Raw genomic sequence first — 15,767 nt, forward strand, 5'->3', positions numbered from 1 at the left:
GGTCGGACTTTGACTAGTCTCAAATACAGCAGAAAGTAAATGGCTTGGACTGCATCTGTCCAAGTGTGCTGAAAAACAATAAGATACTTTATAATACTGTACCACTTTTTCTTTTATCTTTTGATCCGCCTCAAAAATGTAATGAATTTAAAATGAAAATAGGGGTCTTCTCAGTAATTTTAGATGAGATTAAAATATAGACTAGGGTCTGTAATTAATTCATCGCACAATTTTTTTAATCGCTTGACAGCACTATCAAAAATGTATAAAATATGTTGGCAGTTTCAGATTGTAAAAAAGTACAGTATATGTCTCTTTAAATATTTTGTTACATAAACTTTTGAGACAATCACTACACTAAAAAGATGATGGTAATTCTCAGTAAGACTTGTGGACCCAGATATTTCAGACAATTCCTCTCCTACAGCTATTGATGGGATTTAGAGAAGGACTCTTCAGAATAGTCCAATGTTTGCTTTTTAGCTATTCTTATATGATTTGAGCAATGTGTTTTGGGCATTTGGAGGACCCATGCCTGGAAAGCAATTGTTAGGGTGGGAGCAGCGACCGCTGCAAGGTGCCTATTGTGTGTGTAGAAAATCTTTTTCTTCTTCTCGTTTACAATTATTCATCCATCCATTATCTGAACTGCTTATGCTCACAAGGTTCACGGGTGGGCTGAAGCCTGTCCCAGGTGTCACACTATAAAAGATACAGTAGCACTATTTTTGTGGGGTCCTGCATGCATGATCGGTCAGTTTTGGCGTTGCTGTTTAAGTGCTGCCTAAGTTTAAGGTTGACGATTTAATACTTTTTAATCCCATCTCATCTCTTTTAGACACACTCCAAAAATCTCTTCAAAACACTGGAACTGATAATAACTACAAAGGGGAGAAGGGCTCTATGTCATCTTCTGTTTGTAGTTCCTATGGATGTAAGGCCTAATTTCCAAACACTGTGTATTTAACATAAACAATTGCTTATACCTCCCCCTGCATTGTACTGCTGCAGCTTATCACCATACACACTCTCTTTCAACTGCCTTCTCCTGCAGGGGGAAAAAAAGCAGATTTTGTAAGACAAGAAGGTAGATAAAACAGCTGTACATACAAATACAAAGGTGGGCTAATTAGTTGGCCTTTTGTTAACTGCAGTTGACTCAGTGTCACATTTTGGGATATAAAAAAATATATATCAACAAGGAAGGCAGGAATGTATTTGACGTCACTGTTGTGTTTTGCAGACTCTCATCTGGGGGTAGAGCTGAGGGAAATAAAAAAAAAAGATCTTTGCACTATAACCTTGCAGGAGACGGCACACAGCCAAATGCTTCAACATACTCCAAAACAAAAAAGAAAAAAAAAACGACCATTTTTTTTCAAAGAGCTGTGAAGAAAAACCTGTGAAAATGTACAGTATCTATCTTATAGTTATAAAAAAATTTGACGAGAGACACCAATTTTACGAGTCAACACATAATTAAGAGGACATATCTATCACAGCAGGACACATGAAGAAGTCTCAAGGACCCATGACTGACAAACTGAAAGTCAACCATTTTAGTTTGAAGCAGACAATTTCGGCTGATACTTTTAACAAAACCACAGACTGAAAAGCATGTATGACAAACTAAATCACCATCCAACTGTCAATTCATTCTTTTCTCGTATGTCCAACTTCACTTAGACTCAGTGTCCCTTGCTTCACTGGGACATGGGCGAAGTTCTGCCGGAGGTGCAAGTTGAAACTCTTTCTGACAAATGTTCACAGTAAATCCTCATAATACAATTGGGTCTGTCAGGTCGGACCCGCATCTTTCCACACCATCGGAGCTAACGCACCACCAGGAGGTGATCAGTTGAGAGCTTGGCTCCTCTCTTCACCCGAGTCTCCAAAACTGAGGCCGCAAGTACGATGACACCACCACAAAGTCAATCATCGTACTGCAGCCTAGGGTGTTCTTAGTGCCAAGTGCACAGAAGGATACATTTTTGAACATGGTGTTCGTAATAGACAATCCGTGACGAGCACAGAAGTCCTGTGGGGAGGGGGGCATACCTTCCAAGTCTCATTGTTATTGTTTACGTTTAGGACTCCGAAAAGCAAAATAGCAGCTCAGAGTACCCACACTCTGAGCTGCTATTTGGTGCAGAGGCAAAAGAACAGTCAGGACCCATCCCCATCCCAAGGCGGAGAGAGCCTCTCGTCCACTGGGGTTAACCCCGATGTGCAGGCGCCAAGCTGGAGGGCAATAAGTATGCCCACAGATGCTCTGCGACTCTCATCGTTGGCAACACCAGAGTGGAAGAGAGTCAACTCCTCTGGAGAGGACGGGTCCCAGAGACCAAGCTGTGTGTGGAGGTTAGTCCGACAATGTCTCATCGGAACTTCTCTCGCTCACACAACAGTTTGGATTCTCTGCCAGAGAAGTGACACTCCATGTCCAGAGAGTTATGTGCTTCTTCAACTGGCAATCCGGCAAGATCCGTTCACAGGGCACCCGACTTCTTTGACCCCTCCCATAGGTGGCATGCCCATGGGAAGGGTGAACCACATGGCCTTTTCTGGCTGTGCTTGGCTGGGCCCCATGGGTGCACGCAGCAGGCACTCGCCAGCGAGCCCCTCTTCCAGGCCCGGCTCCATGGGTGAAGGTGGGGGTAGGGGGTGCCCGGTGACCCTCGTCTGAGCAAGGCATAATTGAGTTCAACATTTTCATTTGTCAGAAGGGGTCTGGCTAAGCAAGTTGTAAATTGCAAAACTTATCAGCCTAATCAATGTAGTGTGAGCAGAATAAGGTGGCCAATCAATAATAGGATTCATCATGAAAAAGGGGCTGGCAGTCTATGTGGATCACTACCTGTAGTTTGAGCTGACATTATCAATGTAAAGATTCCCTTACAAGTCCTAATTACATTTTAATCAATTTGAAATTCCTCTTTAATGAGGTAAAATGGACTTTTCCACTGGCATGCATGCAGAGTATGCGGTACATTTGTGTGCATTTTTTATGGGTGTATCACCTGGTACAAATGATGGCGATGGCAACCAGAGAAACAATACAAACTCCGCCTACTAAGGAGCCTGCAATCAAGGAGAGCTGCTGTCCAAGCTCTGATTTGAACTCATCTGCAAAAACATACAAATATTTTTCATTAAAGTGCACTCTAGATGAATTGTTGAAACCGCTAAAAAAAGGCAAAAATAAATAAGTTTGCATGCCTGACTAACTCCAGTGTGAACGACATGTTAAATGTGCTTCAAAAGCCCACATACACGTCAGGTAGATTGAAACATTTCCAGAGAGATTTCCAAACGAGTTGAACATCTCATATCGCTTGATTGTGCATGCAACTCCCACTCCTCCACACACACCTCCACAGCACTCTTGCAGCGCACCCACACACTTACCGTCAGTGAGTGTTTGGAAGAGCATCTCTTTGCTGTAGGCTCCGTAGCCAGCCACAGTGCGGGCCCTCACCTGAACCACATAGCCGGTGCCTGGCCTCAGCCCCTCCAGAATCACACTGGGTGTCTCACTCTGAACTACTGAACTATTAAACTCTAAAGGGTGAGACTGTGGGGAAAGAATAGAGAGAGAACATGTCAGAGAAAGAATACTGACCCTCAACTGAACTTTCTACATCATCAAAAACTATTATGACCTTCATCTAATGTGCTTTTTGTTGAATTACACTTCAGCTATGTCATGGAATGGAACATATCTCCAAAGAGCAGGACTCGGTGTGACAAATTGCTAAATGGTAGTTTTACTGTGAGTCACACATGAACCCAACTTGCCAGCACACCAGACAGCTACAGCTGATAACTTGGATTTAAATGACAATCCCTCTCGCTGCACAGAGAATTTCTGCTTCATCCTTTGAAAACTGGTTTATATAATATTAATTTATTCAAATAGCTCTGTATCGACATCAATTCACTCATCTGAGTGAATTGATGAGCAAGTAGTAGAATTGTACCTGATTTGCATGCAATGTTGATCTTCTTTTATATATATATATATACACACACACACACACACACACACACACACACACACACACACACACACACACACACACACACACACACACACACACACACACACACACACACACACACACACACACACACACACACACACACACACACACAGCAGCACTTCAACTGTGCCATGATAAGTAGCAGCCCAGCTCAGAGACGTTGGTACCAGCGGTAAAAGGTAATGCCTGGGCACTGAAAATAGGTCAGAACTTGCTCATTTCACAACCAATTTTCATGAAGTTGACTTTTATGTCAACGCCAAAGTGTGTCCTATCAGTACAGGGAATTCATCCTGGATTTTTTATTTGTTTATTGTTGTGACCGTGACGAAGAGGGAAAGTGGAAACACTGCCATAGGTTCTTTCATGTTGCCGTAGGCACGGGCATGTCATATCTACATACCGGTAATTCACACATCTACAATGCATCCAGAATGCATTTTGTGGCACAATGCATGTAATTAATTTGCCTTACCTGTACTGTAGTTGAATATGTAATATTTCCCTCACTGCCCATCTTTAAAATTCATCTTAAAACTCACTTTTATTGTTAGGCTTTTGACTCAGCATGAGACTTGATTAGTTTGACTTTTTTAAAATTTATTGTTTTATTGTTTGTTGTATGAACTAATTTTGCTCCATCTATAGCATTTTGTATACGGCGGTGGTTGTTTTAAAGTGCTCTATAAATACAGTTGAGTTGAGCTGAGATTATATCATGTCAAATTATGCATTAAAATAATTTGCTCGTCAAATTGTGTCCAAGTGGAACACAATATATTATGTGCATTCACAGGCAGAAACTGCAATGTTGAGCCAAGTTTAAGGTGGAGATCCAAATTCCAGGGTTTGCAGCAATTTAAATCTAAGTCTTAGTAATTGCAAAGGAACTTAACGATCAAGAAATTAAAGCATGTTTTTATAATTCTTGGTGTACATTGAACCAGATTTTTCTTTTTACTTTATCCATAATTGAGCTGGTCCCATCCATCTTTTTAAAAATCCAATTTGAGCACAAAAGCTTACCCACCTCTTAAACTCCATAAAGATTCCTGTGCCTTCCTTTTGCCTTTTCAGTTTTATATTTCATATATGTTTAATAATAGACATGTTTATCTGAAAAACCTCCGTTTCCATAAGCCTACCGCTTGTTGATAACGTGTCAGAACTATAGGCCCTAGCTCAGTGGTCCTCAACTAGAAATGCTGTAGGTCCACTTTTTTTTTTTTTTTAAATAAGACCAAGGTCCAGTCCCATGCACGGCGGTCATGGGGGGCAGGGCTATATGCCCATTTAGTATGGTCAAGCCAAGCTTATACAAATCAACACTCCTCACAACCAACTAATAATGGGGTGCATGAAAATAACAATTATTCACTTTGCCAGTACACAGCAAATAATGAGAGGTATTGTGTTGAGGCACAGAAACTCTTTTATTTTGTTAAGTTGTGCCTGCTTAATAATAGAAATAGCCCTTTTAGGGAAATAAGTCATTTTTACTATAACTTTGTTAAACAGTAGTTGTCTTTTTTCCCTTAATTTAACAAAAACAAAACAAAATACTAATTTTACCAAAATAAATACTAAACATGAAAACAAAAATATCCTTTTCATTTGTACAATTCCCCTTTTCACATCCCCTCTGAAATCACTGAAAAATATATCAGAAGAGGAGTTCAGAACCATTTTAAATACTGACACAAGGGACCACAGGAATGTGCAGTGCTGTTCTTCCACTAAAGGTGAATGCAATGTCTGAGGCATACAAATATTATTTGAGGACGCCATTGTGATGTTCATTTACCATGTTGCGGTGTTCTGCTGTTAAACAGCTGCGAAGATCCCCGGGTAGACAGGAGCAAAACTGCACACAATCGAAAGCTCCCGCGATTCGTCTTGTCTAATTGTCTGTGTGCGGCTCTCCTGGGCTGAAACTGTGAGCACACTGTGGCGTCGCGCATGCGTCTGTTTCCTGACATAATCATCCATTTTGAATGCGTGTGTATTGGGATAGACGCGTGCTGACGCTTATGTATGGGCACACCTTAAATTCAGAGGAGCCAATCAGCGCATCGTATATGCTGACGCTTATGTATAGGCACACCTTAAGTTCAGAGGAGCCAATCAGCGCATCGTTATCGCCGACATGCCCTGCTCAACCAGGGTCTCCAGTTAGTCAAACATTATACACACACAGTCGCGCTGCTGCGGTCCTCTGCATTACATCTGTTAGTGCACGCAAAGAATACAACGCATAATTTTAACAAGCGATCGCGGTAATGCGCAAATTATAGTCTAAATATAAAATGTATTACGTAAAAATCACTTTATATAATTTATTATTTTATACAATTTGCCGAGGGTCCGGACAGAGGAGGTCCGGACAGAGGAGGTCGGCGGTCCGGTCGTGGATCGCGGTCCACCAGTTGAGGAAGACTGCCCTAGCTCATAAATCCAAGGCTAGTTGGTTCAACCCCAAATAAAGCACACTTTATTGTCTTTCTGCTTTATTGTCTTTCTGCTTGGCTCTCGACGAAGGCGGACACTTTTGCACTGCTGCCCTGCCCTCCCACCTTTTTTTTTCCCTGCTCGCCACTTAGTCTTGTGCAGTCTTTGTATTTCTTTTTTCCCTAGCCTCCTACCGTGTTTTCATCCGAAGAACTAACCATGGAATTAGTTGGCTGGTCTCTCGATGTAATTGACAAAAAATTTTCGACGGAAAGAGCGGGCAGTGGGGAGCCTGCTTGCCCTCCGGGGACACTTGCTGCCGGATACGCCCTGGATCCATGGAGAAAGTGGAGACCGGTGTGCCTGACAGTACTGTCCGTGGAGGACGTGGAAGACATCTACATTATTGGCTTTTTGATAACAGGTATGCTGCTGTTTGGTGTTGGCAGCTTGCTGTTCTATCGCAAAATTCAACCGACGGGAGCAGCTCTATTGGAAGTGAAGAAGCTGCCGGTCACTCTGGATGGCTTGGCGCGAATGCCCAACACTCAGACTCAAGCGGTGACTGAGCTCAACCGCAATATTGTTGCGGTTTGGAGCGACTCCGCGCGATCGATAATACCATGGAGACGTTGGAATTTTCGCTTCGAAAAGGAATTGAGGATTGGCTGATCGGCGCCAGTGAGAGATACAGACCAAGGACTCAAGGCTGTCTGGAATTGTTGGCGGCCGTCTCTCCCAAACAAACAACGCTATCTGGCCTTTCCCCTGGATGGAAGTACGCATGGAGTCTAGGGCCTCCACCACCAACCCCCCTCCTTCTCGGCCATGGACTGATAAGCCGGGACTGTCTTCATGATGAGCAGACCTCGACGAAGCAGCTATGACCTGCACACGCATACACATACACAACTGGACAACCACACGCGCATACACATCCTTGTTATCACCGTCTTCATCGCTCCGATTCTTTTTCCCCCGTGATGTGGTTCGATGATGCGGAGCGCAACGGTGACCGTGCGGCTGGTCATCGTCAGCCACGTCGCGGTTACCCCCCCCCCCCCCTTCTCATTCACCCCCCCCCTTATACATGTTATGTCTTGTGACTTGTTGTAACTGTCTAATGCTTATTCATGTGCTAGGGTCTTTTTTATCCTGGACTTAAATTATCCTCGGAAGAGGATAGTTCGAGCGTGTTTTTTTTTCCCTCTCCCTACCCAGCGTTTTTCCTTTCTGAATTCTGATTGTAATTTCCCCATTGCGGGACAAATAAATGATATCTTATCTTATCTTTAGCCTTCTATATCTAGTAAGGGTTATATTGATCCTGAATCAAAAAAAAAGATGGGAGTGGGGGAGATGATCGAGATATTATCATGAGTGCTCCCTCGACACTCTGGAGGAGGTGGGCAACAGGAGGATGCTAACTAAGCTAAAAGCTATGATGGACAGTCCCTCCCACCCCCTCCAGCCCGCCCTGACAGCACTCGGTAGCTCCTTCAGCCAGAGACTGTTACACCCGCGCTGCAAGAAGGAGAGATACCGCCGCTCGTTCCTACCGACTGCTGTCAGGCTGCTGAAAATAAATAAATAAATAATAATAATAATAATTGAATGATGTGAAAAACAATTGTAAATAGCACTGCGACTTATCCATATTTGTATTTATATTGCACTTAATTGAACGGTGTTTGTTTTTTTCTTCTTTCTACCCACATTCTTGCTGCTGTAGACTGTAAATTTCCCCAGTGTGGGACAAATAAAGGATATCTTATCTTATGATGGCATGAACGATGGGGGGAGGGAATCATGCTGTAAGGTTGAAGGAGGCCTGGAAGATGATGGCTCACAGTGGGTTGGAAAAAGAGAAAAGGAACTAAATTAAGGTTAGGCATGTAAAGTGAGGTACTGCATCAAACGTATGAGTTGAAAAGGCTTTGAAAAGTCACTGCATTTTGACTTCAGTAACTATCACAACAACTTGTGCGTGTGTGTGTCGCGTGTGTGCGCGCGTGTGTGCGTGTGTGATTGGGAACTGAGGGGAGGTTAGGCCGGCCCCCATCTGAGAAGGTCTGGTACCCAGAGATAAGCAAGAGGAATGAATCCTACCACCCTGCGCGATATTAAATTTGTGGAATTCAAACCTCATTATCTACAAGAGTGAAGGCAATGGATGGGGAAGTAAGGAGGAGGGGTTGACGAAGTGGAAACGAAGACGAGATGACAGTATAAAAAAAGTGGGAAAATAGTTGGCATATACTTGCGGTCTGAAATTCATTGTAATCAATATAAATAGAACACACCAAAATATCAACTTTTCATTGAACGTTATCTTGCTCCTTAATTAAACGTTCAACCACTGGCCTGATTTTTGACAGCTTGCTTTATCAGAATGCAGCTTGCACAATTTTTGAGTGAAGTATCTCTTTGTTTTCTCCTACGCTCTTCTAAGTGATCTATTTGCTTTCCAAGACACAGTTCATCTTTTTGTTAGCTTGCTATTATATTCTCACTCGACACTTTAACAGGTATTCTGATAAAGTCTGTAATATTCAGTCATGAATTGGTATCTTTCAGTTTGACATGACAAATAACAGTGGCCGCCAGAGAGGCAGTCCTTGGCTACCAGACTTCTCGCCCTGGGCTAAGTTTGCTGACGCCCACATAGACTGAAAAAATATCGTATATGAAGTTACTCCATTTTATTGAATCAAGTGGTTGCATAAAATCAACTCATTTGGCTGCAGGTACATTTTTAAGTAGAAGTACAGTTTATTTAGAAAGTGTAACTAGATCCAGATGATTTTATTTCATGCAACCACTTGACGAAATAAAACTTAGTGTATTCATCCAAAACTTTTTCTCAGTGTTGCCTCAGTTCAGGGGTTTCTTTGAACATCCCGCAGTGTACCCCCTGTATTGTATTGTAAATCTGAATGCCACTCTGATGTCATTGCTACTCTCGCCATACAGTTTAATATAATCCTTGTAGAGGAGGTGGCTGATAGTTGCTCCACTTCTGAACCGGCACCCAAAGCCACTCTTGGTTATGATTTGACTACAGAACAACAGTGGAGGAAAAGCTTTTCCTTGGAGTATGCCAAATTTGATATGCATCTGTGAACTGGCTTTAAGTTGGCCTCAAGAGTTGTATTCTAAAGCCTCACTGAGTTCTTGATGAATGTTCTTTGAATCCTGTTGATGTTAAACAGTTCCAAGCATCAGTATCTGTCCGTGTGTATGACATTGAGTCCAGGCATTTTTGTAGTCAATCCAGGTAGTGCACAGGTTGGTGCTTCTGGTTTTACAGTTTTGGGTGATTGCTCCGTCAACCAGTAGTTGGGGTTGGGCACTCGCGTTGTTATTATCAAAGTGTTTCTGTTTCTGCCCATGTATTGGTCCATATGCCTACTCATTTTGGCTGCTATGATCCTGATAGGAGCTTCCATGTGGTGCTGAGGCAGGTTACAGGCGGATAGTTTGATGGAGTGCCTTCTGGGGGTTCCTTCTCTGCAGCACTGGGGCGCCGCAGGGGACTGTTCTGGTTCCATTCCTGTTCACCCTCTTCACCTCGGACTTCAGGCACATCACTCCAAACTGACACCTTCAGAAGTTCTCTGACGACTCTGCGATTGTAGGCCTCATTACAGAAGGAGACGATCGGGAGTACAAGAGACTGACGAACGACTTTATGGACTGGTGCCAGCAGAATCATCTCCAGATCAACCAAAACTAAGGAGTTGGTTGTGGATTGTTGCAGGAACAGTCCTCACCTGCACTGATGAACATCCAGGATACGGCCACAAAGAGGGTGAGCTCCGACAAGTACCTGGGTGTTCTTCTAAACAATAAACTGGACTGGTCAAACAACACGGACGCCCTGATTAGGAAGGAACAGAGCCGACTCTTACTACTCAGGAAACTGAGGTCTTTTGGGTTTCAGGGGCCACTCCTTAAGACCTTCTATAACTCGGTGGTGGCTTCGGCCATCCATTACAGCATTGTCTGGTGGTCAGGCAGCATCTCGGCCCGGGACAGAAAGAGACTGGAGCGACTGGTCAGGAGGGCCAGTTCTGTCCTGGGCTACTCCCTGGACACTCTGGAGGACGTGGGCAACAGGAGGATGCTCACTAAATTAAATGCTATGATGGACAGTCCCTGCCACCCCCTCCAGCCCGCCCTGACAGCACTGGGTAGCTCCTTCAGCAAGAGACTGTTACACCCGCGCTGCAAGAAGGAGAGATACCACCGCTCATTCCTACCCACTGCTGTCAGGCTGCTGAATAAACATACGTGAAAACCTGTAACCATTGTAAATAGCACAGCCACCTTCTGCTGTGTTTTCTATGCTATTGCTAATTTATTATATTTATTATACAAATATATTGCTAATGCAAAATTTTATATTGCACTTATATTGAACTGTGTACATTTGTTTTCTGAAACATTTATTTTGTGCAATGAAACACTTTGGTCCAACCCCCCTCCCCAATTTTGCTGCTGTAGACTGCAAATTTCCCCAGTGTGGGACAAATGAAGGTTATCTTATCTTATCTTATCTTCCTGATGAGGACTGTCTAACTTTGGGTTAGCTGATGTGGGTGGGTCCCGGATGGTAGTAGCTGGCTCATTTGTGCTGCCAGGCTTTCATGGAGAGCAGTGAGCTTCTTTCGCCAGTAAACGTGAATCATGTGGGACACTGGTGCTGTTATCTCGGCATCTCCAACACTCTTGCTCAGATAGCCGCCACTGTTATGAGTACTGGTTATTGCTCTAGGACGTTGCTGGGCTCTACTTGTAAGTCTGCCAGCCACTGGGCATTGGTATTATGTGACGCTTCCTTCTCCCAGATAGTCTTCCAGTCGTGCTGTGTCTCTGCCTTGACTGGGCCTGTTTTGGTCTTGCATCCTTTTCATTGCGAGTAGACCTTAGCTGGGTTGTTGAGAACATCACGGTTGTTCTCCTGGCCTCTAACTCTGTCGTGTTTAGGCGGTTAGCCAAGGCAGTAACTCTTTACTTGGCAGTCTCAAGTGCCTCATTTGTGGACATTATGCTGTATTTCTTGGGCAGTTCTTTCTTAAGATTCACATGTTTGCTTTGTACTGTTAGGAGGCTAACTTCTCTCTGAGTCTACTTTTGCCTCTGGCCTTCTCTTCCACGGAATACAATGATTTGCAAATCATGTTCAACCGATGCTGAATTGAATGCACCACAGAGAGAAAATAATAAATGTTCCAAGTACAAACTTTGCTCTTTTTAGCAAATGATCCATCCATCCATCTTCTACCGCTTATCAGCATCAGCGGGGGCAGCATTTAGCAGGGAAGCCCAGACTTCCCTCTCCCTAGCTAATTCTTCCAGCTCTCCCCGGGGGATCCCGAGGCATTCCCAGGACAGCTGGGTGACATAGTCGCTCCAACGTGTCCTGGGTCGTCCTCGGGGTCTCTTCCCGGTGGGACATGCCCAAAACACCTCACCAGGGAGGCGTTCAGGAGGCATCCAAATCAGATGCGCAAGCCACCTTATCTGGCTCCTCTCAATGTGGAGGAGAAGCGGCTCGACTCTGAGCCCCTCCCGGATGGCCGAGCTTCTCACCTTATCTCTGAGGGAGAGCCCGGACACCCTGCGGAGAAAACTCATTTCGGCCGCTTGTATCCGGGATCTCGTTCTTTCGGTCAAGACCCATAGCTCGTGACCATAGATGAGGGTTGGAACGTAGATTGACCAGTAAAATGAGAGCTTCGTCCTTAGGCTCAGCTCCTTCTTTACCACGATAGACCGATACAAAGTCCGCATTACAGCAGATGCTGCACCGATCCGCCTGTCGATCTCCCGCTCCCTCCTGCCCCCACTCGTGAACTAGACCCCAAGATGCTTAAACTCCTCCACTTGGGGCAAGATCTCCTCCCCGACCCGGAGGGGGCACTCCGCCCTTTTCCGACTGAGGACCATTGTTTCAGATTTGGAGGTGCTGATTTTCATCCCAACCGATTCACACTCGGCTGCGAAACGCTCCAGTGAGAGTTGGAGAGCCCTGCTTGAAGGAGCCAACAGCCCCACATCATCTGCAAAAAGCAGAGATGCAATACTGAGGCCACCAAAACGGACCCCCTCAACGCTTCGGCTGCACCTAGAAATTCTGTCCATAAAGATTATGAACAGAATCAGCGACAAAGGGCAGCCTTGGCGGAGTCCTACTCTGACTGGAAACGATTGTCTTCGAAGTACTCCGCCCACCGGCTCACAACGTCCCGAGTCTAGGTCAACAGCGCCCCATCCCCACTGTACACAGTGTTAAGGGTGCACTGTTTCCCCCTCCTGAGACGTCGGATGGTGGACCAGAATTTCCTCGAAGCCATCCGGAAATCGGCTTCCATGGCCTCACCGAACTCTTCCCACGCCTGAGTTTTTGCCTCGGCGACCACCAAAGCTGCATTCCACTTGGCCAGTCGATACCCATCAGCTGCCTTTGGGGTCCCACAGGCCATAAAGTCCTGATAGGACTCCTTCAGCTTGACGGTATCCCTTACTGCTGGTGTCCACCAGCGAGTGCGGGGGTTGCCGCCACGACAGGCACCAACCACCTTACAGCCACAACTAAGATTGGCCGCCTCAACAATAGAGGCACGGAACATGGTCCACTCTGACTCAATGTCCCCCAGCCTCCCCCGGGACATGGGAAAAGCTCTGTCAGAGGTGGGAGTTGAAACTCCTTCTGACAGGGGATTCCACCAGACGCTCCCAACAAACCCTCACAATACGTTTGGGTCTGCCAAGTCGGACCGGCATCTTCCCCCACCATCGGAGCCTACTCACCAGCAGGTGGTGATCAGTTGACAGCTCCGCCCCTCTCTTCACCCGAGTGTCCAAAACATGCGGCCGCAAATCCGATGATACAACCACAAAGTCAATCATCAAACTGCGACCAAGGGTGTCCTGGTGCCAAGAGCACATATGGACACCATATGTGCAATGAGTATGCCCACACCTGCTCTGCGCCTCTCACCGTGGGCCACTCCAGAGTGGAAGAGAGTCCAACCCCTCTTGAGAGAACTGGTACCAGAACCCAGGCTGTGTGTGGAGGTAAGTCCGACTATATCCAGTCGGAACCTTTCTACCTCGTACACCAGCTCCGGCTCCTTCCCTGCGAGAGAGGCGATATTCCATGTCCCAAGAGCTAGCTTCTGCAGCTGAGGATCGGACCGCCAGGGTCCCCGCCTTTGGCTGCCACCCAGCTCACACTGCAGATCCAAATTTCACACCCCTCCCATGGGTGGTGAGCCCATGCGAAGGGGGGGACCCACGTTGCCTCTCCGGGTCACTGCTGCTTTCACAGTCTTGATAACTGATATATTACTGTGCTTGGTTCGCCCACTTTACTGACTCTAATTGACTGCTGGCAGTGAACAGTAGGGAAAAAGCACACAGACACACATTAGTCATCAAAATATACCTGATGATAGTATCGTATCTCATAGTCGAGGATTATTCCATTGGGATGTTCAGGGGGCGGCCACGACAATGAGAAACTGCGGCTTGTTGAGCTCACTTGGTGCATTATGGGTACCACTGAAGGAGCTGTTAAAAATGCACACACAGGTGCACACAGTTAGCATTCTATCATACGAGAATTATGCAAATATATAATGATACAATGACATCTGTTGGATTATTTACAACCATGGAAGAAACATGTTACCCCATCATCAATATGTGCTTGCCATATAGAAAGAAAGAATAAGGACAACAGTGCATTTTACACGTAATTTTAAGAGCCAGTGGCTGTTGTTGTGAAATGTGTATTTATGGTTTTGCTGATGGGATTTTTATGTTGGTTTTCATCTCATTACGACATTACTTTGAGAGGTGAAGGGATGAGATGAGAAAAAGAGACAGACAGCAGAAGTTTTATGGGACTCAGGATATTAGACTAGAGTACCAAACAATGTTTTATCAGCAAATGTTTTCGGTGCAAGAAATTCACCGACAATCGAACTCTTGAGTCAGGATGGCTGTGAAGAATGGATATGTTCGTGAAATCATTTTCGTTTGACAGTATGAGCCCACTAACACTGGACCTCCCCTTATTAAAATATTTACATTTACAATTTTTCATCATTCTGCATATTATGGGTTGCATCACTTTGTCCTGGGATATGCTCAAATATTGTGCATGGTTTTCGAAAAAAGGAACACTTTTTTGGTGGTGTGCTACAACATTTGGGATGAGGGAAATTTGGATCTGGCAATAGATTTGGATCTGCTCAGAAGGTGCTGATATACACAATGGATTACTTATAGAGAAAGAATGAGCCGGTTGCCTCCCACATTCCAAAAACATATAGATTTAGGTTAATTGCACACTCTAAATTGTTAAGCGCGGATGGTTGTTTGTCTATGTGTGCCCTGCAATTGTCTGGCAACCAGCTCAGGGTGTCCCCGGCCTCCTCTCCAAAGGCTGCAACCCTCGAGAGGACAAAGCGGTTCACAAAATGGATGTATGGATGAATGGAGTCTGGGATGGTAAATGGGCTGTCACGTCTATAGTACTTTTCTACCTCGGGTATCCTGGAAATTAGTTTGCATTTTCCAGAATAGAATAGGAACATTTCAATCTGAATGCAGGTAGATATTTCATTTGAGTCTGTCTCTATAAAGTACTGAGGCACCAGGAACTTGATTGACTTCACAGTCTGTGAGAAGTACGTAGTCAGAGACTGGAATGAGTGTAGGGCAAGTGGTTGATGGCCAGAGAGAGAACTAAGAGGAAGGCATTGGCAAAAATGACAGCATGGTGAAAGCTGCAAGAAGAACACAGGGGGGGGGGGGGGGGACAGAAAGACATGGCAAGCCGAGAATATGTTCTATGAAGTGAAAGGCTGCAGCTTTTGCAATTTCCTATACCCCCCGAGACATCTCTTTACTCACATAATCCACAGTGCCCCAGGGTACGATTATACACACCCCACAGATGGCCGCAAACACATCCGCTCACGGACACAATGCTTTTGCACTCACCAGCTTGATTGGTTGTAATGTTGATTGACACCTGCTGGGCGGGATAAGGGCTCTTGTTGGAAACTCCATTGACTGCCTGTAGAATAGTAATAGAATCAGCAATTTACATTATATACATATAGGGTCATTTAAACTTGCTTTTTGAATCATGGATAACAAGATTAAAATACATTTCCACAAAGAACACATACACTCTAAAGCTAGAAACATGCACACCTTAATGACCCCCAATACAAGAACTGTGTCCCCCCAATTTGC

General features: G+C 44.9%; 1 protein-coding gene across 1 annotated transcript in view; it reads right to left on the reverse strand.

The window, feature by feature from the left end:
• LOC147201971 (ephrin type-B receptor 1-like) overlaps nt 1-15,767 on the reverse strand; it is a 130,650-nt gene that overhangs the window by 29,164 nt on the left and 85,719 nt on the right. The window contains exons 8-12 of the mRNA XM_086114763.1: nt 15,510-15,585; nt 13,945-14,069; nt 3,409-3,574; nt 3,021-3,126; nt 987-1,048 (exon numbers count right to left, since the gene is read on the reverse strand). Coding sequence (XP_085970889.1) covers nt 987-1,048; nt 3,021-3,126; nt 3,409-3,574; nt 13,945-14,069; nt 15,510-15,585 — 535 coding nt within the window. The remainder of the gene's footprint in view (nt 1-986; nt 1,049-3,020; nt 3,127-3,408; nt 3,575-13,944; nt 14,070-15,509; nt 15,586-15,767) is intronic.

The sequence above is a fragment of the Hippocampus guttulatus genome, chromosome 7 (genome assembly GCF_054856545.1).
Source record: "Hippocampus guttulatus isolate MCC_2025c chromosome 7, RoL_Hgut_1.0, whole genome shotgun sequence".
Lineage (NCBI taxonomy): Eukaryota > Metazoa > Chordata > Actinopteri > Syngnathiformes > Syngnathidae > Hippocampus > Hippocampus guttulatus.